Here is a 23,618-nt window from a genome sequence, read left to right on the forward strand (position 1 = left end):
TGCACAGAAGGCCATTTTCCTTTCGTTGCAGGGTTGTTCATGCAAATATGCCATGAGACATGCTATACTACTACGTGCCCCCCTAGAGAAACAAATAATCACATATGACACCTGCTCTTTCGGCACCGAGGAGACTGGAACTAGGCCCCACTTGCCAGTTGGCAGCACCATTTCAACCTCGCCGCGAGCGCCAGCTACCGACCGGTTCGCGCCACAACGTCCCAGGCATGGCGCTCCTCCTCTTCGTCCTAATCCACTTCGCCGCCGCGGCGGCGGCTGAGTCATCTCGTTCTCCGGCCACGGCGCTCTTCGTCCTCGGGGACTCCACCGTGAGCTGCGCGTCCAGCATTCTCCCCCTCAACCTCACCGCACCCTCCCTCTCCTCCGCCGGCCCGTGCCTCTTCCCCTCCGGCCGCCGCCTCCTGCCCGACCTCCTCGCGGCCAAGATGGGCCTCCCACCGCCGCCCCTCATCTCCACCCTCAACGGCACCGCAGCCGCCGCGGCTCGGGGCGTCAACTTCGGCGGGCAGTACGGCGACCGCGGGATCTTCCGCATGGGCGCCGTCGGGCAGCAGCTCCGCCTGGCCGCAGAGACGCTGCAGCTTCTGCAGCTGGAGACGGGCACCCCGCAGGACGCCCCCTCCGCTGCCGCGGCGGCGGGCGCGGTGTTCGTGCTGTCCTTCGGCACCGACGCCTACGCGCGGCTGCTCGCGCGCGGGCCCGCCGAGGCCGCCGCCGCCGCGCCCAAGCACGGCCGCCGCGGGCTCGGGCGCCTCCTCGCCGACCGCATCGCCCGCGCCGTCGCAGTACCGTGATGGATTCCTTCCGCCCCCTAAATCTTTGCAGGTAGCTGCAACTCACGAAGACGACCATTAGTTTTGACGTGCCCGCGCGTCGTCTCTGCAGGAGCTGTACGAGGCGGAGGTGAGGAGGGTGGCGGTGATGGGGGTGGCGCCGCTGGGGTGCGCGCCGCGCGTCATGTGGGAGGCGGGCGGCGGGCGAGGGTGCGTGGAGGAGGCGAACGAGCTGATCGAGGGGTACAACGCCAGGCTCGCGGCGAGGCTGGAGGACCTGCGGCCGCAGCTGCCCGGCGCCGACGTCGTGTTCTGCGACGTGTACAAGGGGATGATGGAGATCATCTCCAATCCCCGCAGACACGGTAAGGATGGGATCCCGGCTATTCTTTTCTTTAGGCACTTAATGCAAATCGCCATTGTGATCGAGTTTAATTTGTGACCTTCATCTTTATGTTTTAGATCTTCATGTTTCTTTTTATATATGTGTGATTGGTGATGACGGACTGTGAAAGAAAAATGAGGAAAGGAAATGGAGTTTCTGACCAATGCAAAATGGTGCTGATGTACACGCACAAAAAACATAGGGTTGGAGGAGTCGAGGGAGGCGTGCTGCGGGGTGGGGCCATTCAAGGCGACGGTGGGTTGCCTGAGCACGGAGATGGCGTGCGCCGCGCCGGAGCGGCACGTGTGGTGGGACCTCTACACCCCCACGGACGCCGTCGCCGCCCTCGTCGCCAACTGGTCCTGGAGCTCGCCGCCGCCGGCGACTAGTTCGGGCTCCGGCGACTCCGACGTGATGGGCATCTGCAGTCCCATGTCTCTGCAGCAGCTGGCAGCTGGGTCGCCGCCGCCGGCGTAGCAGTGCATCAACAGCTGCTAGCTGCTCAGAAGGATATATCTAGATGCATGTTGTGATCGGTTATCGATCGACGACGTTTTCTTCTACTGCAGCAGTAAGATGTTTTTGGTCGTTGACACGTGGCAACAACCTAGGACTGACCTGAGAGCCTCGCGCAACTACAATAAAAAAATCAAATGAAGCTGATGCATGCTACTAGTAATATAATATATATATATATATATATATATATATATATAATTTATGAGGAGAGAGAAGTTGGGTTGCATGGGGATGAAATCCTGTGAACAAATTAATTAAGAAAGCAACGGACGCCTTCGTTTCCTCAGCATGCATCATTACCGTCACTCGATCAGAGCGCGCATGCAGATACGATCTGCTCCCTCCGTTTAAATTACAATTCGTTTCGACTTTTACAGATCATAGTTTTTGCTACGTATATAGATATAGAGAAGTCTATGTATCTAGAAAAGTCAATACGAATAGTAATTTGAGATGGAAGGAATAGCTAGCTAGGTGTGCTAAAAATCAATGTGTATATACTACTGTAGTAATATTATATAAAGAATCAATGCGTGTGATCGATGAACTAGACGGGAGCAAGATATGATCTTCAATGACACTCCCTCCCTTTCAAATTGTAAGTCATTCTAACTTTTTGGAAAGTCGAAACATCTCAAGTTTGATCAAATTTATCCAATAAAATACTAACATTTATGATGCTTTCTATTAGTTCCTTCATTCAATATATTTTCATAATATATCTATCGATAATTTTATTTTAATTCTCACGAAAGCGTTGTTTCTCGCCCATGAATCATGATATAGTATGCTGATTAATTAAAAGCGTCTGGCAAATAAAGCTTGTTATTATGCAACCATGCATGCATGCATCTGGGTGGCTGATAATGGATGGAGATGCGTGGCCAGCAGGATCGATCGGCTCATTCTCGGAGGATGCCCTGCAACCTAAGTCAGTCTGTCAGATGGCCGGACCAAGCAATGGAACACATAGGGCGGACGATAAGCTAAGGTGTAAGGGCGTCGATCGTGTGCGTACACTGACCATGGATGGGATCAGTACTAGACCTAGTACTATTACCGTATTAATTACTACGTACGTGCTTCACCTGCGGCCACAAGATGAACCGGCCGGCGACTCAACCACACAATTCACAATAATACCCATGATACCTTCTTCAGCAGCACTGTTGCAGCCGTGCTACAAGGGGCAATCTCGTCATCGTCACCTACCGAAACTCCTTAACCCAGTTCATAAATACGCCTGTGTGCCGTGTGTGCCGCCGACCGCCGTCGATACGATATGGAGGACAAGCAGGCTACTGATAGCAGCAGGGGAGAGGAGGCGAACAAGGTGCCCCTGCTCGACCACCACCATGGAGGCATCAGCAAGGAAGAAGACGACGCGCGCTTGCCGCTGGGGCGGCGGGCGTGGGAGGAGAACAAGAAGCTGTGGGTGGTGGCGGGTCCCTCCATCTTCACCCGCTTCTCCTCCTTCGGCGTCACCGTCATCAGCCAGGCCTTCATCGGCCACATCGGCGCCACCGAGCTCGCCGCATACGCGCTCGTCTCCACCGTCCTCATGCGATTCAGCAACGGCATCCTCGTGAGTCCCACTACTAATCTTGTTTTGTTTGCCTTTTTTTTTTTGACAACTGATATATGGAGGAGTAACACTTCATCTACCAAAGTGAAGGAGAACCATATGACTCCCTCACATGAGAACTCCCCAACCAGTAGTCAACCACCACCATATTTTCCTACATAGAAGGTGCAAAACCCGGTGCTTATTACTGCAAAACAACGACCTCTTGCAACACCCCTAGTTTCAAGTCTACTAAACCAAGGCACGTCCTGCGTTTTCATTCATAACACAGTGCACATTGACAAGGACCAGAGAGTAGCAAGACAAACTTTTCCTAGGCACTAGCATTACAAAAACTGGCCCCATAGAGAGTGACGCGGCACACTCAATCAGAGGAGCACCATATTCATGTCTAACTTTACAAACTGGAGTAGTCTTTCACATGCACCAACCGTAGTAGCATTCAATTTTTGATCAAGTTTCAACCAAAGCCGTTTTGTGGCCCATGCACGCTCGAGATACCATCGATTTTAAGCTCTTCATCTGCATTTTGGGTCCACGCTTAAATTCCAGTAAAACTCAAATTCCTAGATTTGGAAAGTTTCTTGCACGTGCAGATGTGCGGTGCAAAAGAGACACCCAGCATCAATACGTTGGTGTTCCAATTGCTCTCTTCTTCTCTCGGTCAACAAAATAGCGAGGCGTCAGGCTTCCATCAGCAGTAACCAATCCATCATCATCGATTGTGAAGTCAGTGTCCAAAGCCATGGTACAAAATGCATGGACAACTCCAATCCGTTTGATTGCTAGAATTGCATTCTTGGCTGGCACAAACACTCTCTTTTGCGACGCAAGATGAACAACGTCTGCCCTGGTGGCCTGGCGTCGGCTCGTCGCCAACAAGACGCAAGCAACCTGTAAAAGCATTAACAGCTGAAAACATTAGGATATCCGACTGTATATGCCAACCAATGTAACACCCTTCAAGCTTAAATTTCATGGACGTTACTGCAGCTGGGCATGGCGAGCGCGCTGGAGACAATGTGCGGCCAGTCCTATGGCGCCGAGCAGTATCACATGCTGGGCATCTACCTGCAGCGCTCCTGGATCATCCTCTTCGCCTGCGCCGTCGCCCTGCTCCCTGTCTACCTCTTCACCGAGCCGCTGCTCATCGCCCTGGGCCAGGACCCCAAGATCTCTGCGGTCGCTGGCGTCATCTCGCTCTGGTACATCCCCGTCATGCTCTCCTACGTCTGGTCCTTCACCCTCCAGATGTACCTCCAGGCGCAGAGCAAGAACATGATCATCACCTACCTCGCCATGCTCAACCTCGGCCTCCACCTCGCCCTGTCGTGGCTCATGACTGTCAAGTTCAAGCTCGGCCTTGCTGGGGTCATGGGCTCCATGGTCATCGCCATGTGGATACCTGTGTTTGGGCAGCTAGCCTTTGTCTTCTGCGGTGGTTGCCCTCTCACGTGGACCGGGTTCTCGTCTGCTGCTCTCACTGACCTCGGTTCCATCATCAAGCTCTCGCTGTCTTCTGGTGTCATGCTCTGGTAATTAAGCAGCATATTTATGGTTCAGTATGCATAATATAATGCAGTTTCAGAATGGAAAAAAAATAGATATTCATTGATCTGCTTGGTCTTTCAGTTTGGAATTGTGGTACAACACCATATTGGTGCTCCTCACAGGGTATATGAAGAATGCAGAAATTGCACTTGATGCCCTTTCAATATGGTAATATACATATTACTCTATGCTAGCTCCATTCAGTAGTTGTTATTCATACTTCTTCCATACACAGATATACTCTGGTCTCTCCACTCGTAATTGGTGTTAACTACCAGAATAGTAGCTGCATGTCATTGTGCTTGTCATGATGCTCCTTTTGTGATCACAAACGGCATAACTAAGCAGTGTGGTATCTATTTGTGAACTGTGCAGCCTCAACATCAACGGTTGGGAGATGATGATTTCTCTTGGCTTCCTGGCTGCAACAGGGTAATTACTTTATCTTTAAATTTTTATTCATAAATTTTGTTCTTCTTTCTACAATCTTGATGTTAATGCAATGCATCTTCAGGGTGCGGGTGGCAAATGAGCTTGGAGCTGGGAGTGCAAGAAGGGCCAAGTTCGCGATCTACAATGTCGTCATCACTTCTTCCTTGATTGGATTTGTGCTATTTGTGCTCTTCCTTTTCTTCCGTGGAAGCCTTGCCTACATATTCACTGAGAGTCGAGCAGTGGCCGACGCAGTGGCTGACCTCTCGCCTCTGCTAGCCTTCTCCATATTGTTAAACAGTGTCCAACCAGTGCTATCAGGTATGATTCAGTTCTACTGAATGATAGAGATTGGTGCAATGTACCTTATTTTACTGATACTAAAATGTCATTTCATCATCTGCAGGTGTCGCTGTTGGTGCTGGCTGGCAAAGTGTAGTTGCCTATGTTAACATTACATCGTACTATTTGATTGGCATTCCTCTTGGAGCAGTCCTAGGCTATGTGGTGGGATATCATGTAAAGGTACGATCATACTGCAGTTTGGTATTACCATTGTGTCGGGTGCATCTTAGCGAAGTTGTGTTCCTCACTCCACTTGGTTGCCTGTTGTGTAGGGCATTTGGATTGGCATGTTGCTGGGAACACTAGTCCAAACTATTGTGCTTCTGTTCATAACATTAAAGACCGACTGGGAAAAACAGGTTACCTTGACTCACTCCCTGTTTGCTAAGTGTTCTGCTTAGCTATGATATTTGCAATCTTCAAAAATACTGAACTATTCATTGTTCCTATTTGCAGGTGGCGCTTGCTCAAGAGAGATTGAAGAGATGGTACATGGACGAAAACAGAAGACTGGTGGGCTCAAGGAGCAATGCTTGAACCAGCTCTCAAAAAAATTTGGTCAGCATCGGTGACCCTTCAGCAGATGCACACGTATTTCCTGACCTCTCAAGAACAAAATGAGAGAAGTTTAGCCTATCCTGATGATTATGTGTTACTCCTCAAGCCAAGCAAGGAAATCAATTATCAGCAGCAGTCAACGTCCAGTAGAGATTAGAGAAGCGCTGTACCATTTGCCAACAGGACGGCGCATATGGGTGAGCCTGTGTTGGCTAACCATGAGTTTGGCAAGACTGTTGCTCTGCATCAATTTTGGGGTATGCTAATGTCCCCATCAGAGCAGTGGTTGTGGTTTGGGGGCATTTGTGCCGATTGTGTGAGTACATTTGCACATAATTAATTAAAGATGTGGACCCATTGAGCTCTTGTTTATCCATCTTGTTGACTGTACTACTGATTTCGGCAGAATCAAATGGATTAGGCTACGCAAACTACAGGTTTCTAGCCCCGCTTTGCTAGGGTTTCGTTTGCGATCTCGCACTGAAGTGTTGATTTCAGATAAAATTCAATCGATTTTCAGCAAAACTATCGATACTGTAATTCAACCCGAGACAGATTGGGTAAACAAAATCGAATGCGAGGTCAGAGGTCATGGGAGGAGGGGACGAACCGAGCTGAACTCTGTGTAGGTGAATATGTGTGTGTGTGTGTGGGGGGGGGGGGGGGGGGGGGGGGGGGGCGCTGCCTACTTCCCCTCCTCGATTTCCCATTGCTGCACGTCAAGGCTTGTCCGCCGGCGTGCAGGGCTCATTTGCAGCCGCGCCGCCGCCGCTGGCAAGGAAGAAGAAAGGACGAGCCTGTCTCGCGGCGATCCACCGATTGGGCCTGGGCTTCTCAGTCTCTGAAACTGACACATGGCTTCCACGCTTTAGTGGTGGCGACTGACTCAGCACGGCCCACTCATTGGGCCCACACGCCAGAGAGACGAGCTCCGTGAGTGCGAGTACACCACACGAGCACACGGCGGCGGAGGATTCCCGGCGGCTCTTGGCGGATTCAGCGGCCAGTGGAGGTGCGCCGGCCGCGGCCCATCCAGTTCCTAGCCCCTGCCCTTAATTCCCTCCCGACGAATCGAAGTTGTGGAAATGCCGGCGCCGGTGAAGTCGGTGCTCCCCGTTGTGCTCCTCGGCTGCGGCGGCGTGGGCCGCTACCTCCTCCGCCACATCGTGTCCTGCCGTCCCCTCCACGCCAACCAGGTTTCGCTCTTCTTCTCCCCCCTGTCCGACCACCTGTATGCCCGATCGATTCGGTGGCCACTGATTCGCTGATGGTTTCTGTTGTTTCACTGCCTGCTTATTGCCGATAGGGCGTGGCCATCCGGGTGGTTGGCGTCGCCGATAGCTCCTCCCTGCTCGTCGCCGACGACGTCCACTCCAGCGGCCTCGATGATGCGCTCCTCACCCAGCTCTGCGCCGCCAAGGCCGCCGGCTCTCCCCTGTCTGCCCTGCTCGGCCAAGGTTGATATTGTCCCATTTGATTCTACTCACCTTCCTTGGCATGTAGTAGAATAATAGATGCTTGGATGTGCAATTTCAGGGCACTGTCAGCTGTTCCAGAACCCTGAGGCTAGGAGCAAAGTCATTGACGCCGCTACCATGCTTGGAAGAACAACTGGTTGGTTTTTCTGTGCTCAACTGCATATACACATATCTTCATCTTCCTCTACCTCCAGTATATTTTGCTCTCTGCCTTTTATGTTCCAATCTGTAGGCACCAAAAAGCTTTACATCCTGCTGTTTTATCTCTGATAGATTTGAATCCTATTTTTGGTATTGTACCCACACTTATCATTTTATTGTGACGCCTCTATTCAATTCTCAGGCCTGGTACTAGTTGACTGTTCTGCAACCTATGACACTGTTAGTCTGCTGAAGGATGCCGTGGACCATGGATGCTGCATTGTATTGGCAAACAAGAAACCTCTTACCGGTGCTTATGTAATGCTATCTGACTTCCTCTTTTCTGCTAAAAATAGTCTTTCTTGATGCTTAATTTGCATTATGTCCTGTAATTCAACAAAGAGCAGTTATCTAATTAACAAGTGTGTTTGTTGCTGTCGCAGGAGGATTTTCAAAAGTTGGTCTCCAACTTCCGTCGGATAAGATTTGAATCTACTGTATGCTCTTGCTTCTATCAGTGGCTCCGTTTTCTTTTCCCTTTCCTATTTTGATGCCTGTACATACTACTGCTGTCTATATATAACCAGAGTTTTGCAGCTATAGGTTTATCTCAGAACCTTGCCTGTAATATGTGAATGTTGTGGTATATGATGCAAGCTAACTATATCATTGCAATTTCATTCTTTCAATGTTCACAGTGAATTAATTCTGTATTGACTGTTGTCTGTTGGTTGAGTATTGTTGCTCAAATCAAAAGATAATGCAAATATATACATGATAACAGTCAGGGCATACATATAACATAGTTCTATTTCTATTTAGCATTTTTCTCTCCTTTATGGTGTTTTCACTTTTGCTAGGGATCTTTGGTGATTTATGTGCAATTGTTACTTTCAGGTTGGAGCAGGTTTGCCTGTGATAGCTTCCGCAACCCGTATTATTGCATCTGGAGATCCAGTTTCTTGTATAGTTGGCAGTCTAAGCGGTATGCAGTTATTAGTCTATTATGTAAAAAAAGATGTCCTGTTTCTTAAAAAACTAACACAAGTTTTCCTTCATATGGGTTTGTAGGTACACTTGGGTATGTGATGAGTGAGCTGGAGGATGGAAAGAAATTTAGTGAAGTTGTGAAAAAAGCCAAGTCTCTTGGCTATACAGAACCAGGTTTTACAATATCTCATTGAAATATTTTTTTCACTACAATTTTCATGTGCTGATTGTAGTTACCTCTTGTTTGTGAAGTGGAGGTCAAACAAAAATCTCTATATTATTATGTAACTAAGATAAATGAATATAAATAATTTAAGCACAAGGAACACAACTTAAGTATTTATCTTTTACGCTTGTGCATTTACTGATGTGTTTATTTTTACCAGATCCACGTGATGATCTTGGTGGAATGGATGTGGCTAGAAAGGTTAGATACCTCACAATTTCCCACTCAATAAGTGGTGTTCTGTTTGTTGCTTTTTTCATTTCCTAAGTGAACTGTTATGTATTGCATGAACTGTTGCTGTGTTGAGTTTGTGTCCTACTAAGATTTGATGTGGAAAATCTTATGAGCATAATCATTATCACAAAACACTCCTCCTGTTCCAGTAGGCCATGTTATCCACTTGTTCATATTCGAGTTTAATAAGTTCGCAGCTTCAACTTCCATATAACCATCTGCATATGGTTAAATCACAATATAAAAACTTACTTTTTTGTGAAAGGGGTAGCTAAGGTTTGGTTCAAATGTTTCAGTTATCTTTGTTAACATGCAGTCAGTTCTAAGAACTTCATGTTTGCATGCAGGCGTTGATCCTTGCTAGGCTTCTGGGGCAACAAATCAGCATGGACAATATCAATGTATGCCTATCTATACTAAAAGATTTATGGCGTCAACTTTGATAGCGTTATTTTTTACAAGCATGGTGCTTTCTAAAAACTGGGTGATATTTTCACTGTTATTGATTATAACTGAAACTTATATGAGTGTGACTGTTACTTTGGCTATTCATGTTAACAGTAATCAAGTAGGTCTGGGCAAAGTTACTTCCTCATGCTGTACTTGTGGATAGTGTGCCTCCTATTCATTTGAATGGTTACATGGAGCCATCTTTTAGGCTTGGTACTGGTTTACTGTAGCATGGATATACTTGTCTGAATTTGTTACAGCAATCATATGCATATATGCTAAGTCTGAAAGAGTTTACTAAACAGCCTCCAAACATGTAAAGTTGTTTATATAGCTGATTGATGGTGCCATTTGTTTTTTGTGGTGTAGTTTGATTAGTTTATATGGCATGAGAGCTTTTCTCTAGATTTTGTGCGATATGATAGCTATTAATTTGAATGTCCTTAACACTATCATTTGTTACTGTAGATTCCTTTCTTTTATACAAAGTTACATCATGAATATAATGTCCTACAGTTAAGTGAATCCCTGATGTTGTAATCAATCAGGCACTGTGTTTTTGGCAATGTCTAAGTGAGCCAATTTTTGTGTTTCTCTTGAATCTCAGGTCGAGAGTTTATATCCTAGCGAATTAGGACCTGATGCAGTATCCACAGAGGACTTCCTTGAAAGTGGTTTGGTACAACTTGACAAGAGCATGGAAGAAAGAGTGAAAGCAGCATCTTCAAGAGGAAATGTTCTTCGCTATGTCTGTGAGATTGGAAGCACAGGGTATGCATCCAGCGTAGCGTGATAGTACTGTGCAATATCCAGTGGCATCATAAATCAGGGCCATATCTTTTTTTTTTCTGAATCTAAAACATTGTTTCTCGTTGTCATTAGTTGTACCAAAATCTTGTTGCCTACCATTTGTTTACTTATTTGGATCTTCTTCCAACCTTGTTTCTCCCTCGCTACTTTTCAATCTCTATGTGGCCTAACGCCCTACTTTGCAGGTGCCAGGTAGGCCTTAAAGAGGTCCCAAAAGATTCAGCGCTCGGTAGATTGAGGGGAAGTGACAATGTGGTATGCTATCATTCGTTCTCCTACTTGCTCTATTTTTTGTTTTACCATCTGTCACCACTGTCTGTTCCCAAAGCGTCAATATCCCAGCTACCATTTGGTTGTCCCTGGTTTGAGATTTTTCACAAATGTGTTTTGCTCGGTGATCAGGTGGAGATATACAGCCGATGCTACGAGAGCTCCCCTCTGGTGATCCAAGGGGCGGGGGCTGGCAACGACACCACAGCTGCAGGCGTTCTTGCTGATATAATCGACCTCCAAGACCTGTTCAGGAAGACGGCATGATTAGTGTCCACCCCCATCCTGTTAGTACCAGAGCGTTTGATAGCTGTACGTAATAGCCATCCTTGAGTAATGAGTGGTGGTGTCCTCTGTGGGATGAGAGGGTTGGTCGAGGAGTTGAGGTCGTATGGACACTTTTGTTCATCCAGCTGCTGCATACTGTTGCGAGCAAATTGGCAAACTGGGACATGCGATGCCGAGTTTTTCTTTTTCCGAGAAACAAATATTTGTTTGAGTGAAACAAGATCCCGTTCTGTAGAAGCAACCAGGCATGGTGGTGCTGGTGATACCTGGAACCTGATGGACATTGTTTTTTTTTTTCGTAATCGAACTCGATCCAAAGAGAACGTCCGGCCCACGGTGGTGGAGCGCTACAGATATCAGCTCACGTCCGGCCCACACGCCAGAGAGGGCGAGCTCGATCCAAACCTCCCCGCCCCGCCGCTCCATTCCATCCCAATCCAAATCCCAAATGCTGCGGCGCAACCCCACCCGCATCGAGCTCCGGCCCTCCGACCGCGACGAGCTGGAAGACCACCTCCGCGCCGCCGCCGGCAGCACCCCAACACCCACCACCCTCCCCGGCTACACCACGCCGCCCCCAGCCCCGGCCCCGCACACCTCCTCCTCCAACCCCCTCCTCCACCTCCTCCACCCGCCGCCCGGCGCCGCGCCTTCCAAGGCCCACCGCATCGGCCTCACCACCCCGACCCCACCCAACCCCCACAGACCCTCCTAGCTAGGCATGGAGGTCGAGATCAAGATCCGCCTCCCCGACGCCGCCGCCCACCGCCGCCTCTCCTCCTTCCTCGCGCCCCGCCTCCGCCGCACCCACGCCCAGCGGAACCTCTTCTTCGACGCCGCCGCGCGGACCCTCGCCGCCGCCACCGCCGCGCTCCGCGTCCGCCTCTACGGCCCCGACGACCGCGCCCCCTCCCGCGCGGTGCTCGCGCTCAAGCGCCGCCCGCGGATCGACGCCGGCGTCAGCCGCGTCGAGGAGGTCGAGGAGCCGCTCGACCCCGCCATCGCCCTCGCCTGCGCCGCCGACCCCGCGCGCCTCGGCGGGGTCGACTCACCGATCGTCCGCCTCGTCGCCGCCGACTACGGCGTCGGAGGGGACGCCGCGCCATTCGTCTGCCTCGGCGGCTTCCGGAACACCCGCGCCGTCTACGAGCTCGAGGACGAAGGGCTCGTGCTGGAGCTTGATGAGACGCGGTTTGACTTCGGGACCAGCTACGAGCTCGAGTGCGAGACGGCGGAGCCTGACCAGGTCAAGAAGGTGCTGGAGCGCCTGCTCACGGTCGCCGGCGTGCCGTACGAGTACTCCCGCAGCAATAAGTTCGCCTGCTTCATGGCAGGGAAGCTGCTTCCTTGACTAGGCAGCCAAGTGTTGTTGGTATCTCCGAGCGTGGCGTCTTCTATGTAATTCGATTTCATACAAGTCTTCGGTGGCATCTCATCTAGCATACCATAATTGGCATTTCAGAAGACAAATCCCTGGTTAACTCATCTCTGTGTTCTACTATCTATTATTCATGTGATGAAACGCGCTGCGTTCTTGCACTTCGCGTTTCCTCAAAATTCATGCCTCCCCCACTTTGATTTATAGTAGTAATTTACTTCGACATGCTTGCCATTTTTAAATGAGTATGAATAGTTAACCAATTATGCTAATCGAAATACCCAAATTCAAGCTGCCATTTCTGCTCTGACTTTCATTCTGTTTACGAACTCTACCTGATGGTGCATCATGGATGCCTGACTGCCTGCTATGTTCAACTTCAGGAAAATAACTTTATCAATTGCCGCTGCCTTGCTTTGATGGTCATTTGTGTGTTTCCTTCCTAGATTCGCATGGAGTGTTGTGTGTTACATGCATTTGAGAAATCAGCGCCGTTGACACTTGAAACATTTGGCTTCGCAGTTTTGGCATCCGAAACATGAGGTCGCTTGATTCATTGACATTTTCATCTTTTTACATCTGTTCCTTTATATTTTCACTGTGTAGTACACCTAACATGACCATCTTAGCCCTTAAGAGCATACATGAGACAAGAGCAACACAGTTCATCACAAACACCCGACGAGCAACACAAAATGGAACAAGTTCACATATGGTTCACATAGTTCATCGAGTAGTTCTACATATAGTTCACACATTTGGTAGCAGGTAACAGCACTTGGAACCAAAATACACACAGCATACATGCAAGTCAATTCCTCTTCCTCTTCTTCGATATCAGTTTTTTTTGGACTTGGAACGGAAGGAATAGAGATAGCGGAAGGGATAGAGAAAGATAGAGGCAAGGGTTGTATTGTATTTCATATGCCAAAATAATGGAAAAAAGAAAAGAAAACATATTAGAAATGTAAAATGTCAATGAATCAAGCGACCTCATGTTTGGGATGTCAAAACTGCGAAGCCAAACGTTTTGAGTGTTAACAGCGCAAATTTCTCCTTGCATTTGATGCCAGGGCCAGACCTGCTCATTGTTCAACATCTATCACATGCCCGCAGACTTGGATCATCTGCAGTTGCTCTTGCTGCTGCTGAGAAGCACCTTTGGCATTCTCAAATCTGGCAGTTGGGTGTTGCTCTTGCTCTGCTCAAATATGGACTGCTCATCGTGAGAGCGATGCCCGTCTTACTTTCTTCCCTTTGTCTTCTCCTATGCAAAGTACTTCCTCCTGAAAAAAGAGCTTCAATGATAATGCCTGCTGGTTATGAGCTGATAACTTCTGTGATGGTGCTTGCTGTTTAATAAGTATACGTATGGATATGTGTGCCAACTTGTGTGCATTCTTTTGGAGCACATTCAGTTCAGAATCCTTGTTTTTCAAGTGTCAGCTAGGTGTGGCATCTAGAGCTAAAGATCTATTCACAACATGATTCCTGTGGTCGTGATGAGATTTCTGCAACATTTTGTCACCGGCATCACTGCTCGGCTTGCAGTGGCCTCGTGGGAACAGAGCTGAGAGCCCATGAATGGTTGGCCGTGCACTAGGGATGACAGGTGGGCCGTACCCCTCCCATGGCCGTTGCCGTTCGAAATGGGAAGCAGACTCTAATCGCCTCCTCTCCTCCTCGCTCTCTTGCTCGTCTTGTCGGCAGGCCGCCAACCAAATCCAATCGGAGCCATGGCCGCCGCATACGCGGAGCAGGAGAAGGAGCTCCTCTCGTCGGTGGTGGGCGACATCCGGAGCTACTCCGGATCCGACCCCCTCCGCCCATGGCTCCGGTACGGCACCACCATCATCCGCCGCTCCCTTGCCCTTCTTTCTTTCCCTGCCCCCCTCTGCACGCATAGTTCCCTTTGTCGGTCGATCGATTAATCCGCCGCTCGTTGCTTGCCAGCGGGATGCGGAAGATGGAGCGGGCGCTGCCGCCGGCGACGCTGCGGGAGAAGCTGCCCAGGTTCCTCCAGAAGTGCGCCCAGGAGTTACAGGACGACCTGCGCTACCGCGATGACCCCCGCTACCTCCGCGTCTGGATCCAGCTGGTACTAAACCTCCCATTGCTGCAACCTGCCGTCTCGATCCTCTTCCGCCTCTTGCCCTCTTACTGCTGACCCGAATGCGCTCTGTAACTCTATTTGGGACTATTCAGAGAGGACGGCAGTTGATTGCAGTTCCACTCTGACATTGTTCGATTTGGGGCTTTGTGGTTTTTTGGAGTGAACTCCAGAATCTGCACCAGCTCGATTGAAATTTCTATCTGATGCGTTGATATCATATCAGTACCTTTTGTTTGTTCATATTGTAAATTTCATCATATCTTGCTGCGAATGTTTCCTTGAAAAATCTCGACTAAAACAATAGGCTCACTGGAAACTTGTAGTGTCAATTGCGTCATAGTGACTATTGAGCTCAGCACCTCCATTTGGCTTTGGAACCCTTGTTGTAAGAAATTATCTTACTGGGTTTCTTAATTGTGTAGATGGACTATGTGGCGGATGCGAAGCCATTGCTCAAGAAGATGGAGAGGAATGGAATAGGTCTTAAGAGAGCTTCATTTTATATGGCTTATGCGCTATATTATGAAAAGCATAAGAGGTTCAATGATGCAGAGAAGATGTACCGTCTGGGAATCCAGAAGTAAGCTCTTACCTCATAGGCTCGCGATACAATCTTCTGCTAATATAATCTTTATTATTGTGTGAGCTCAACTTCCATTAGCTATACCTGATATATTATGAGCTACAGAAATACTATATCTTGCCTGTACTTTCATCATCTGGAACTAGGCATATCTCAGGTTCACCTGCTGCAAATTAATAGTAGTAGCTAAAAAAAATAATGTCTTTTTTTCATTTTGATTTAATTTAGTTGGAGATCTTTGGATCTTTTTTTTTCCTGGATGCGCATGGTAGGCTCATGACCAACCTGAACAGCTCCACTAAAACAGTATGCACGGTTATGCAACACTTAACCATTGAGGCAATTAGTAGGGAAGAAGGATTGCAAGTAACACTTCATGTTAAAATATATCTCAGTACATAGTTCCTTTCAGAATAAAGCTGGTTACCTACTGAATTGTTTAATAGCCTGGCAGAGCCTATTGGTGAGTTGCACAAAGCACATGAACAGTTTATTCTTCGAATGGAATCATACAAGAGGAGGAAAGATAAAGTATGACTCTGATTTCATGTATTAATTCAGTCTAGACCATGGCCAATGTTTGATTTGTTCACCTCCTTTTTTTATTTATGTGTTTTAGCTGCAGGAAAGAATGCCTAGGAAAGCTGGTCCAAGTGAAATAATGCCTACGAAAGCTGGGCCTAGTATTACACCTATGACCCAAGTTGAAGGTAGGCCTGTGAAAAAAGGGTACACAAATCAGTTCGTGGTGTAACCAATGTTGCATTTGCCACTTTTTCTTTCTATTAAAAGCTTATTGGTTAGTTCTCCCAAAATAAAAGAACCATACTTCTTCTAGATCCTTACCTCAAACTTTCCTTGTCATAACACATTTTCTGATTTAATTGACATGCAAATATAATGGATGATTTGTTCCAGTGTTACCTTACTTATTTCTGGAATATGTTGCAGGTGAAAGCAGAAACAGTAAAGAACTGAAATCCAATACAATTCAGAAGTCAGGAAGCAGTTCTAATACTTCATTAGGTCGTCATCCTCCATTAGGACCTGCTAAAGTTGGTATGCTATCCAGAGGCAACTCAGGAGCAAACAAGAATTTGTCCCGTTGTAATAGCGATGATACTGTAGTTGTACGGTTTGTAGGCTCTGCATTGGTTGGGAAGTCAGAAACTGAAGATGCCTGCCATCATGGCCTAGTTGAACCAACTATAAACACTAAGGAGGCTATGGATGCCATCAGTAGCATGTTTTTGGAACCAGTGGAACCTGAGACAATGCTCAAGAGACGATCAAAGCGTGAAAAGTCAAATTTTAATCAGCAACCAAGTGCATTTGATATCTTTGTTGATGAAGATGAACCTAACTGTAATGGTTCAAAGATGCTCCACAGGAATAGCATGAAGCAAGAGCATCCAAAGTTCAGTCAGCAAACAAGAGGGTTTGAGATTTTTGTTGATGAGGATGGTCCTAATGGCAATGACCAAAATGCAGAGCAAAACAGGAACTCTAGGAAGGCAAACATGAAGTTAAATCAGGAAACAAGTGGGTTTGAAATCTTTGTTGATGAGGATGGTCCTAATGGCAGCGACCAAAATGCAGGACAAAATAGGAACACTGGGAAAGAAAACATGAAGTTAGATCAGGAAACATGTGGGTTTCAAATCTTTGAGGATGAAAATGAGGCTAATGGCAGCATCCAGAATGCCACGTACCACAAGAATAACGGGCTTCCTCCAAGACCATTGTGTGATTCATCAAGGCATCAAGGCGAAAGTGACTTCCAGAAGCCATTTGTTGGAGGATTTGCAATATTGCCAGATGATGAAGAAGAACAATGTGAGAAAACTGTTGGTGTAACTATAAATTCCAGAAATGTGCAGCCTACTCATGATAATAATACTTTGCTCTGTCCAGTTCAAACTAATTCTGGAACAAGATATCGTGAAGGTTCTCATCCTGTTTGTTATGGGCTTCGAGAAGACAGAGTCATTCATAGGTTTGTTAGATCCTCTATTGATGATGAGCCTAAGGTGGAAAATGCATGCCACCATGGATTAGTGGATCCAACTGTCAATCTAAAGGAAGCTATGGATGATATAAATAACATGTTTGGGAAACCATTGAACTTCAAGGGTGAGAAAACAAAGCGGAAAACTAATGCGCTGTCAGATGGAAAAGCAGTTTCAGTTTCTGGTTTCTCCATATTAGCTGATGATGACCTAAAAGAGAACACCTGCAAAGCCAGTCAGAGCAGTTCCTGCAAATTTGGGGATGAGAATGGTCTGTTTGAGCCCACAATCACCACTCGTGATGTCATGGCGGAGATCAACGATATGTTTGGGATGCCACTAGACTTCTAAGTTACTTGTTTAGAGTGAACTTGCCTTCACCTTTTCACTTTTCCATTGAGAAATACGCAGTGTATTGATGTATTGCTGATATGAAGAGCTTGGAATCAGGCGCCTTATTTGGTGCGAATGTGGTGAGCATTTTCTTCAACTATTATCAAATGTTTATAGTTCACATTGATCACTCTTGAATATGTACCAACATGTCTAATTTTGCCAGTAATTTTGCAATCTTAAATATGACTGGAAAGTTACTAGTTTGCTTTTGCTAGTAACATTTTTCCAGTGTATAAATATCATAAGAGGTTGCTCTTTGTATGCTTTGTTATTATTTACCTTCTAACATGCTTTGAAAGTTCTACATAGATGGTGGAAATTTACAATCCCCTTATTTTTAGGGGTGAGCAGTAATCTAATAACTTATCACCACAGCATAATCATCAAGTCAAATGCTACTCTGCAGGCTCACAGATTCAAGAGCGACAAAAGAGCTCCTTTTCTAGCTTGGATAGACTCCTTATGCTAACTAACTCACACGCTCTCTATTTTTCTTAGCTGTCGTTTTCATTCTTTTTTTAGATCTTTGCTGACATCTTTTCTAACTTTCTGTACAGTTTGTAACCCTATTTTAATATATTTAACATAGTTGGGGCCTCCCCTACTGTATTTACCTCAAAAAAATATCTCGCCAATTTTGTTTTGTCAGGGGAAAAAAATCCAAACATAAAGATAAGTTTTGTATGTCTGTGCTGTCAATTAGTTTGTTATATTGGAGCGTGCAGAATGAATTTACTTGATGCCCCGAGTTTTGCTCTGTTATTTCTTACTTTGTGGAAAAATGCTTCCCACTTTATCTCGAAGATCAATGTTAACTTGATTTTGGTTACTGTTGATGTGAAAGTTTACAGATGCATTGCTTCTCCCGGCGTTGGTGGAGCTTACAGCAGATGTTATGACAGTCAGGCGCGGAGAACTGGCAAATATCAATTCTGCTGAAGTTGTCGCTGGTATAATTTATCTTCTCAAGAGAATGGCACATTTACAATTAGGATCCACATCTTGTTAGGAGCAACCAGGATGGATCGCTGTTGTAGTGTTGTGCTGTCATATAATGCTGGTATGATGTTGCCACATTGGCGTAACTGTTGGCACAGGGCTCAATTTTTTCAAGCTGAAAAAGCTGAGACTTGTGTATTTGATGGAAATTTATCATCTGATATCAAGAGTGGTACTTGTCAAAAATCCATTGTCTGATATCCATGTCCTGTGGTTGTGCATGTAGTACCTAGTCATGATAGTTACAGGTCTGCATCTGGAGAAACTGGTGGTGTTTTGTACTGTTTCAACCATTGTAGCATCTCGTCAAGATGAAGCTGCAGTAAGCACTGAACAAATTTTGCAATCATAGAGAGAAACATGAGGGAAGAGCACTGGCGTTATTACTCCCATCACATTTAGCAGATACAACTGTATGTACAGCTTACACAGGCAGCTGAACTGCGTTGAGAAAGACTCAACTGAAGACGACAACTGCCTAACTGGAAGGAACCTAGCTCAAAGCAGCAGCTGGTTGGCGTTTTCCGTTCCCCTCGATTTCAGTTCACGGGCGGCCGATGCTGAGCCGCGCGAGCCGCGCGGCGATGTCCGCTCCGCCGGGCGCCGGCGCGCCCTCCTCCCTCGCCACGCGGAGCCCCGCCAGGATGTCCGCGATGCCGTCGACCGCCGGGGTCCTCACCACCGGGGCGATGGCGCCGCAGACGGCCCCGCACGCGGCGTCGTCGAGGAAGCAGAGCGCGAACTCATCCCCGCACTCGGGCTCCGCCCACGACAGCGTCGCGCCGTCCAGCCGCTCGAAGGCGTCGCCCGGGAGGATCGGGTACACGAACACGATGCGCCGCGGCTGCTGCGGCTGGCCGTCGGGTCCCGCGGCGTACAGGACGAGGGACTGCCCCTGCGGGCGTAGGAAGGTCACGGCGGCGTAGGCGGCGCCGAGGTTGCGCCACTGGCCCTCGGCGGCGCCGGGGCGGTGGAGGAGCTGCACGGGGTAAGCGCCGCTCGCCATCGGATCGGCTCGATCTGTCGTGGGACGGTGGCTCACTCGACGGAAGGAGATCACAGGAGCTGGGAAATCAGTCACCTGGTGAGTCTGATCTCAACCCCTCGTTTTCAATCCAATGTCCGGAAATTGTTTAAGGTTTTGGCCTTTTGTGATAATAACAACAAATTACCTTAATTTGAGTTTGAATTTGGAATGAATAATCAAATACTGCAACCAGCAAACTCTAGAAATTCAAATCCTTATTAACCAACATGGCTGCTTGTTTGCAATTCCTCCCTAAGCTATGACCAATACTGAATAGGAGGACATGGACAATCCTCAACAATAATGTTCTACATATGGAGAAAAGGCTTCTCGTGAAATCAGCACAAGCACATCAGTGCCTCGTCGTTTAGTTGCAGAAAAAAAAGAAACCAATAAAAGACGGCTGAATTGACATCTGAAAAGAACTATCAATGCTGATGTTATGCGTTGATAGTGAGATTCTATCCTTCTCTTCTCTTTTGAAAAGAACCTGCCATTTTCTCAATTATTTGAGTGATAACAATTACCAACCAACAAAAGTTGGAATGAATAGTCTTCTTCTATCAAATGATACAAATTAAATATTTTTTTTCTTGAAGGAACACAAATTAAATATTTTTTTTCTTGAAGGAACACAGCATCAACTACAGCTTGTTGGCCCAGGCATAGTAATTAATATTTATGTAGACGATTCTATCATCCTATCCCAATTAGGACTTTTAGCAGCAAGAAGCCTCATTCTGCATTCCAGTGATAAGTATGAACTATGATATTGCATTGTCCACATATGCTTCAGTTAATCTGCAAACATTTCAAGCTATAGAACACCAAGCACATGAGTGGTGCAAAATTAAGCAATCTACTCTACGAACTGTTAACATGCTGTACATTACTGCATTACTAATATGACCATGCTTTCCTGGATGACTAATGTTGCATCGGGTCAGTATCATCAATCAACCTGTAGAAATGGTTGCCCACCTACCATGTCCTCTTTCCCTTAAAAAGGAAAAAAAGGGTGCCTGCCGACTCTTAAGGATCACTAGTTCTCTATGCACGGACATCTCTCTCAACCATGTACTGAAAACAACAACACAGGTAACCTGACAAAGTCGATATATATAGCGAGAGAAGCACACAAACTAACAAATTGCCCGCAAAGATTACCGTGCCATCCCGTTAGAAAAACTTAAAGTGCTCCCTCACAATGGCCACCACACCCTCAAGATTTCAGAAGCTTGATCAGATGGCTGAAACGGGAACTAGGGATGAAACACAGGGCAGCCACACTGAGGTTGGCATTTGTATTCATTCACTGCCACCTGGAAACATGCAGATGCAGCCTCTCCGTTTTCTGCAGTATTGTGGTTCATGCAACCGTGCACTGGGCCCGGAGGCGGATATCTACATTTACAAGTAGGTTTCTTGGCTTTGGTTTTCACATTCCTAAATCTTCTGTTTTAATCTAATTAGCTTTTGTTCTGCACCTTGGTAACTGTTAGTTCTTAGACTTGGCGATGTTTTATAACTCGTGGTCTTATATAAGAAAGCATTCATTTTGTGTTTACAAATGAGTGAATTCTTCTGTACCATTTTTCATGAGGTATAAGTATGGCACTGAGGTAATTATGTTTATCCTTGCCTATAGATCCTTCTCTCTTCTTTTTAATTCCTTGCTGCTGCAGGGGAGAGAGCGCTTTCTGCAGTATTGAATGCCGGGAGACGCGAATGAGGACTGACAATGCTCGAAGGAACCATCCGTCTTGAAATGATTTGAGTTGTACTGTTCTCAGACTCCCGATCATACATGTTTATCCAACTCTTTGGGGGCTATGTCGATCTTGAGAAAGGAAATTAACACCATGTACGACTTCTCTGATTCTTGATTCAGCACCAAGTTCGCAACATGAAAAATAACAAGGGCGCGGCCCAAATGAGAGTTTTTTCATTCTTCAGTTGACTTGCAACTTGAGAGTCATGTATGGAACAGAGTACAAAAACCAAGGTGTGATATTATTTGTCCAACCCAATGCAGAAAGGAACAATCTTGATTCTTGAAATAATAATGAAATAACACTATGCGAAGCACTTTCAATCTGACCAGATTATGGTTAACGGCATCTCAGACATGCTTCCAATTGCCTCTCGTTAATCTTCTAATCTCAGTAGCATCAGATCACCGAGCCAGATGACACGAGTTCAACCATTATCACTTTGTCAGTTTGCATTTCTGAATTCTGGCATCAAGTGAATGCGCAGTGAGTAGCGTAGCGTGTATGAGAAATTGCTTTGGTCGAGGATCCTCTCCGGGATCCTGCGGCCGGATCTCTCCCAGAGCATGCGGAACTGCGTGTTCTTGAGGATCTCCACGACGTCGGAGTTGCTCGATCGTGAGCTCGTCGCATTCCTTCTCCCCCATTGCAGCGACATGCTCACCGAGGTGCACCCATGACCAAGAGAGGGAAGGGAGATTCAGTTCGTGGTGGCCATGGCCGCTCTCCTTCGATCTCTGGCGACCAAGATGGCCGCCGCCTCGCCGTCTTTCCACGACGCGTGGACTCCACTCAGGGCCTGGCCACCATCCAACCCTGACCCCGAGGTGAACAAATGCAAACCTCACCAACAATTCCCAACTACGAAAGAGTTTCCACCATGGGCTAAAACCATGCTAACCTCAAAGTTCAAGACCATAAGGCATAACCAAACCATACCAAATTCTCTTCAATATATGAAACAAATGCAAACCCACAAACAAACTATTATCCAAACTACCCAACCAGCGTAAACAATTAGAAACTCTTCAACACAATTGTTAAATAAAGTATGTTCAATGCAGTATGCTTCATCCGTTCAATAGGCTAATGTGTTTATATACTCGAGTAAAAGCAGGTTCAGATAATAGCATAATTGTAATAGCATTTATTTATTCTCTCTGGTTACAAATAATACTTGCCTTTGGTTCTAGCCAAACTTTCACTATCAATAACTTCTAAACTATTTATTTTGGACATGTAAAACTCATATGGGTAGTTGTTTCTGGAAACTATACTTCTGAAGTATCATAATTTTGTTGGATTCAATAAATATATTCTAATATAGAGTAATGATTTGACACATTAGAGATTGTGTCATTTTCCAAAATGTCAATGCAAGTATTTCCAATTGCAATTATTATATTCACTTTCTTTTGTTATGTTGTTTGATATGTTCTTTTTCTTTCTTCAGGAGTTTATGAAGGAATTTGTCACTAACTGGGACCGCTACGACATCTTATTGCACTTTCCTTTTTCTTCTTCTTTTTTGGGGTGTTGGTGCCTCATTAGCTAATAACATGTACCCCCACATCCCACATTTCATTTAGAGGTCACAAAATGTCACTTTTCACTATTGAGGGTCATATCTACATTGCTCCAATTTTGGAAACTTTAAAGGTTTATATGATAACTAATAAGATATTGTCAGTTGCATTTGTGATTTTCAGCATAAAGGTTGACTTTGTACAAACTGCAAAGGCTGAGTTGCACACTTTTTCAGTGTTGGATTATGCCGAAAGTGAATGAGCCACTTTCTAGAGAGAGGTTGAAGATGAAAGATGACATAATTCAAGGCATAAAGCAAGAGTTCAAGATCAAGAGGATACAAATTGAAGGTGAAAGGTGTCAAGCCAAAAATTCTGAAGGCCAAAGCATGCAAACCTCAGGTACTATTTTATATGCCCTCTTTCTTTCTTTTTTCTTAAGCTGTGCACGCACTAAGATTCAAACTTTGTGGTCTTTGACAAATTATTAGCCTGGCTATGTGAACATGGTTTTGTTGATTTTTCTTTTTGCGATAGTACATGTTGAATTGGAGAGGGGATTGAGAAAAACTACCAATGAACAGAAACAAATGCAAAATATCTTACTATAAATCTTGCCATTTTGGAAGGCATATGGAGACTGCATCTGTTTAGTTTGACTAGAAACACGCAGTTTCCTTTTATGTCATGTTACACTTTAAGAGCGCAATTGCTAATGTCTATTGATATGTGCAACAGGAGGTCATGATAAGGAACGTG

The 23,618-nt window shown here is 46.3% G+C and overlaps 6 protein-coding genes across 12 annotated transcripts; 5 read left to right on the forward strand and 1 right to left on the reverse strand.

Moving 5' to 3' along the window:
* Window positions 1-6: 6 nt before the first annotated feature.
* On the forward strand, window positions 7-1,805 carry LOC117833073 (GDSL esterase/lipase At5g55050-like). The gene is made up of 3 exons (XM_072295694.1): window positions 7-806; window positions 907-1,159; window positions 1,382-1,805. The coding sequence occupies exons 1-3, from the start codon at window positions 105-107 to the stop codon at window positions 1,654-1,656; spliced, it is 1,230 nt and encodes a 409-aa protein (XP_072151795.1). The 5' UTR covers window positions 7-104; the 3' UTR covers window positions 1,657-1,805.
* Window positions 1,806-2,975: 1,170 nt separating this feature from the next.
* Window positions 2,976-6,541, forward strand: LOC117833070 (protein DETOXIFICATION 21). The gene is made up of 8 exons (XM_034712451.2): window positions 2,976-3,283; window positions 4,277-4,818; window positions 4,916-5,002; window positions 5,210-5,266; window positions 5,349-5,587; window positions 5,673-5,791; window positions 5,884-5,970; window positions 6,068-6,541. The coding sequence occupies exons 1-8, from the start codon at window positions 2,981-2,983 to the stop codon at window positions 6,146-6,148; spliced, it is 1,515 nt and encodes a 504-aa protein (XP_034568342.1). The 5' UTR covers window positions 2,976-2,980; the 3' UTR covers window positions 6,149-6,541.
* A 316-nt stretch (window positions 6,542-6,857) lies between these two features.
* LOC117833074 (uncharacterized) lies at window positions 6,858-11,293 on the forward strand. Its single transcript, XM_034712453.2, has 12 exons — window positions 6,858-7,365; window positions 7,476-7,626; window positions 7,706-7,783; window positions 7,991-8,106; window positions 8,232-8,285; window positions 8,686-8,773; window positions 8,860-8,952; window positions 9,165-9,205; window positions 9,586-9,639; window positions 10,296-10,459; window positions 10,684-10,753; window positions 10,901-11,293. Exons 1-12 carry the CDS (start codon window positions 7,255-7,257, stop codon window positions 11,033-11,035), a joined length of 1,155 nt encoding a protein of 384 aa, XP_034568344.1. The 5' UTR covers window positions 6,858-7,254; the 3' UTR covers window positions 11,036-11,293.
* Window positions 11,294-11,644: 351 nt separating this feature from the next.
* LOC117833076 (triphosphate tunnel metalloenzyme 3) lies at window positions 11,645-12,541 on the forward strand. The gene has a single exon (XM_034712457.2). The coding sequence runs from the start codon at window positions 11,778-11,780 to the stop codon at window positions 12,405-12,407; it is 630 nt and encodes a 209-aa protein (XP_034568348.1). The 5' UTR covers window positions 11,645-11,777; the 3' UTR covers window positions 12,408-12,541.
* Window positions 12,542-12,687: 146 nt separating this feature from the next.
* On the forward strand, window positions 12,688-21,516 carry LOC117833068 (uncharacterized). Of its 7 annotated transcripts, XM_072290199.1 has the most exons (10): window positions 12,688-14,046; window positions 14,145-14,271; window positions 14,388-14,532; window positions 14,970-15,127; window positions 15,577-15,661; window positions 15,750-15,840; window positions 16,082-17,612; window positions 18,387-19,618; window positions 20,898-20,977; window positions 21,247-21,516. In XM_072290199.1, exons 1-7 carry the CDS (start codon window positions 14,019-14,021, stop codon window positions 17,488-17,490), a joined length of 2,043 nt encoding a protein of 680 aa, XP_072146300.1. In that variant the 5' UTR covers window positions 12,688-14,018; the 3' UTR covers window positions 17,491-17,612; window positions 18,387-19,618; window positions 20,898-20,977; window positions 21,247-21,516. The 7 variants fall into 7 exon arrangements, with proteins under 7 accessions (XP_072146300.1, XP_072146298.1, XP_072146299.1 ...); XM_072290197.1 differs by having other exon boundaries at window positions 18,387-20,977; XM_072290198.1 differs by having other exon boundaries at window positions 20,898-21,516.
* LOC117833077 (uncharacterized) lies at window positions 18,896-19,540 on the reverse strand. Its single transcript, XM_034712458.2, has one exon. It carries the CDS (start codon window positions 19,538-19,540, stop codon window positions 19,079-19,081), a length of 462 nt encoding a protein of 153 aa, XP_034568349.1. The 3' UTR covers window positions 18,896-19,078.
* Window positions 21,517-23,618: the final 2,102 nt, after the last annotated feature.

This window comes from Setaria viridis, chromosome 8 (genome assembly GCF_005286985.2).
Source record: "Setaria viridis chromosome 8, Setaria_viridis_v4.0, whole genome shotgun sequence".
Taxonomy (NCBI): domain Eukaryota; kingdom Viridiplantae; phylum Streptophyta; class Magnoliopsida; order Poales; family Poaceae; genus Setaria; species Setaria viridis.

Coding starts and splice junctions, on each gene's coding strand:
- LOC117833074 (XM_034712453.2), top strand. CDS start 7,255: ATGCCGGCGCCGGTGAAGTCGGTGCTCCCCGTTGTGCTCCTCGGCTGC. Junction 8,774..8,859: donor TATAGTTGGCAGTCTAAGCG/GTATGCAGTTAT, acceptor ATGGGTTTGTAG/GTACACTTGGGTATGTGATG. Junction 10,460..10,683: donor TGTGAGATTGGAAGCACAGG/GTATGCATCCAG, acceptor CCTACTTTGCAG/GTGCCAGGTAGGCCTTAAAG.
- LOC117833076 (XM_034712457.2), top strand. CDS start 11,778: ATGGAGGTCGAGATCAAGATCCGCCTCCCCGACGCCGCCGCCCACCGC.
- LOC117833073 (XM_072295694.1), top strand. CDS start 105: ATGACACCTGCTCTTTCGGCACCGAGGAGACTGGAACTAGGCCCCACT. Junction 807..906: donor GCATCGCCCGCGCCGTCGCA/GTACCGTGATGG, acceptor TCGTCTCTGCAG/GAGCTGTACGAGGCGGAGGT. Junction 1,160..1,381: donor CTCCAATCCCCGCAGACACG/GTAAGGATGGGA, acceptor CAAAAAACATAG/GGTTGGAGGAGTCGAGGGAG.
- LOC117833077 (XM_034712458.2), bottom strand. CDS start 19,540: ATGGCGAGCGGCGCTTACCCCGTGCAGCTCCTCCACCGCCCCGGCGCC.
- LOC117833070 (XM_034712451.2), top strand. CDS start 2,981: ATGGAGGACAAGCAGGCTACTGATAGCAGCAGGGGAGAGGAGGCGAAC. Junction 5,267..5,348: donor GGCTTCCTGGCTGCAACAGG/GTAATTACTTTA, acceptor ATGCATCTTCAG/GGTGCGGGTGGCAAATGAGC. Junction 5,588..5,672: donor TGTCCAACCAGTGCTATCAG/GTATGATTCAGT, acceptor CATCATCTGCAG/GTGTCGCTGTTGGTGCTGGC.
- LOC117833068 (XM_034712443.2), top strand. CDS start 14,019: ATGGTTGGCCGTGCACTAGGGATGACAG. Junction 15,128..15,576: donor TACCGTCTGGGAATCCAGAA/GTAAGCTCTTAC, acceptor ATTGTTTAATAG/CCTGGCAGAGCCTATTGGTG. Junction 15,662..15,749: donor ACAAGAGGAGGAAAGATAAA/GTATGACTCTGA, acceptor TATGTGTTTTAG/CTGCAGGAAAGAATGCCTAG.